Genomic DNA, 1,791 nt, shown 5'->3' with positions numbered 1-1,791 from the left:
CTCTTGATATTATCTTTAGTTATTTAAGAGAAGTCCCTGATGATCAGTCGGTGAGTACTTTAGAGTACAGACGGTACATGAAAGTTGTTGGATATACACTTTTCAATGACCACCACAAGGAGACTAAAGAGTACAAATACAAACGCGAGTTTCAAAAGAAGCTACTCGTATTCAAAGCAGGCTACAAGTTCTTTATATACGTTGGATACTTGAGTCTCGATATAGCTGGTGAAATTGTTGGAACTGCAACATTTGAAGCATACATTGCTCGTATGGACAATGATAAGAACTTGAAAGCTTTAGCTCATGTGATTACTGGGCCTACACTAACTGTTAAAGGAGAAGCTTCAGCTACCATACTGGTATGAAGCGTTGTGCCCTTCTATTTGAATGTATCTTTATGTACTCTCTCTCCCTCTCTCTCTTTCCTTCCCTTCCCTCTCTTTCTCTCTCTTTTAGGAAATATTTAAAGTTGGTTTGGATGTGCCAGCTTCCATTATATACACAATCACTCCAGAAGCCTCCACTTCACTCTGTGAAGAGAAACCCAAAGGAGATGCCAATGCTTGCTTTGAGGTGTTCAGTACTACCAGAGGTACAATAGGTGTGGAAGCATGGTGGCAGAGGAGAACCATATCATGTAAATGGAAATGGGGACCTAAATGCTCAGTGAGTAATAATAATAATAATAATAATAATAACGTCTTTCGGTAACTTTATGGCGTTTTAATGCCTGTATGTGGTCCTGTCGATTTGCTGCTCTTCCTCCGCAAGTCGATTGGCTTGTTTGACTCTTTTATAGTTTCTCTTTTCTCTCCTCTATCCTCTTCTTTCATCCCCTCCTCGTTTATTTTCCTGTCTGCTTTCTGTAGTTCTTCTAATTCTCTAAGGACCACTCCCTTTTTCTTTCTATGTTATTGTTTACCCCTTTGTGTCTTATTGCATAATAATAATAATAATAATAATAATAATAATAATAATAATAATAATAATAATAAGAATAATAAATAATGGTATTAAAATAATAAAAGAATAACAAATATAATAATAATAATTACCATCATTTATTAGGCTTAAACTAATTCTATCCTTATTAACTTATTTTTTATTCTTATCAACTTAATTTTATTCTTATTTTTATCCTGTCCTAGCTTTGTTCCAATTCTAACTTTCCTTTCTTTTACTTAATAGACTATTATTATTATTATTACTAACAAATGTTCAGTTTTTATTTTTATCATTTCTTTCTTAGATCCACTGGAAAGACAGGAACAACTTTGGCCCTCTCTCACATACTTGGAATCTGGTGACTCTCAAGAAGAGGCTCTTTGGTATATGCAACATATGTACCTGTACTGGTAGCAACTTCTTCACTAAACTGTGCAAGAGAGGGTTCACTGGAGCTGCTAAGTGTTCCTGCAAAATTCAATACAGCTTTGGGAAATAGATAAAGATATAGTGTTATATTGAAACTAATGGACCTTTATTATTATTGTTATTATTAGGATTTCTTGATGCATTATCTTTTGTAGCAGATACAATAATAACTTAATCATAATTTACAATAGAAAAACAATTTTTCACTAATCAATGCTAAGTACAGAGTAGCTAAGCTTGTTCACACTCTGAACTTTTATATTAAGTTTTTCACACCTTCAATTTACACCTTTAGGTGTGAAAAAGTATATACATGTAATTAAAAAATAAATAAAATCTAAGACACAACACTTTAATTGAATGGTTCGCTTATTCTATAGATAACTGCTACCAGCTTATTATTATTATTATTAT

The 1,791-nt window shown here is 32.8% G+C and overlaps 1 protein-coding gene across 1 annotated transcript; it reads left to right on the top strand.

Annotated features, from left to right (window-relative positions):
* Positions 1 to 6: 6 nt before the first annotated feature.
* Positions 7 to 1,591, top strand: LOC105314999 (uncharacterized). Its single transcript, XM_020004659.1, has 3 exons — positions 7 to 362; positions 460 to 669; positions 1,253 to 1,591. Exons 1-3 carry the CDS (start codon positions 78 to 80, stop codon positions 1,445 to 1,447), a joined length of 690 nt encoding a protein of 229 aa, XP_019860218.1. The 5' UTR covers positions 7 to 77; the 3' UTR covers positions 1,448 to 1,591.
* The last annotated feature ends 200 nt before the right edge of the window (positions 1,592 to 1,791 follow it).

Source organism: Amphimedon queenslandica, unplaced genomic scaffold (assembly GCF_000090795.2).
Source record: "Amphimedon queenslandica unplaced genomic scaffold, v1.1 AMPQUscaffold_12056, whole genome shotgun sequence".
NCBI classification, from domain to species: domain Eukaryota; kingdom Metazoa; phylum Porifera; class Demospongiae; order Haplosclerida; family Niphatidae; genus Amphimedon; species Amphimedon queenslandica.
The sequence above is the reverse complement of the archived record's forward strand: the minus strand, read 5'-3'. Positions and strand labels throughout refer to the sequence as shown.

What these genes read in the sequence shown, in the direction of transcription:
- LOC105314999 (XM_020004659.1), top strand. Translation starts at nt 78, where the DNA reads ATGAAAGTTGTTGGATATACACTTTTCAATGACCACCACAAGGAGACT. An exon ending in AAGCTTCAGCTACCATACTG is followed by an intron (nt 363 to 459) that starts GTATGAAGCGTT and finishes TCTCTCTTTTAG; the next exon opens with GAAATATTTAAAGTTGGTTT. An exon ending in AATGGGGACCTAAATGCTCA is followed by an intron (nt 670 to 1,252) that starts GTGAGTAATAAT and finishes TTTCTTTCTTAG; the next exon opens with ATCCACTGGAAAGACAGGAA.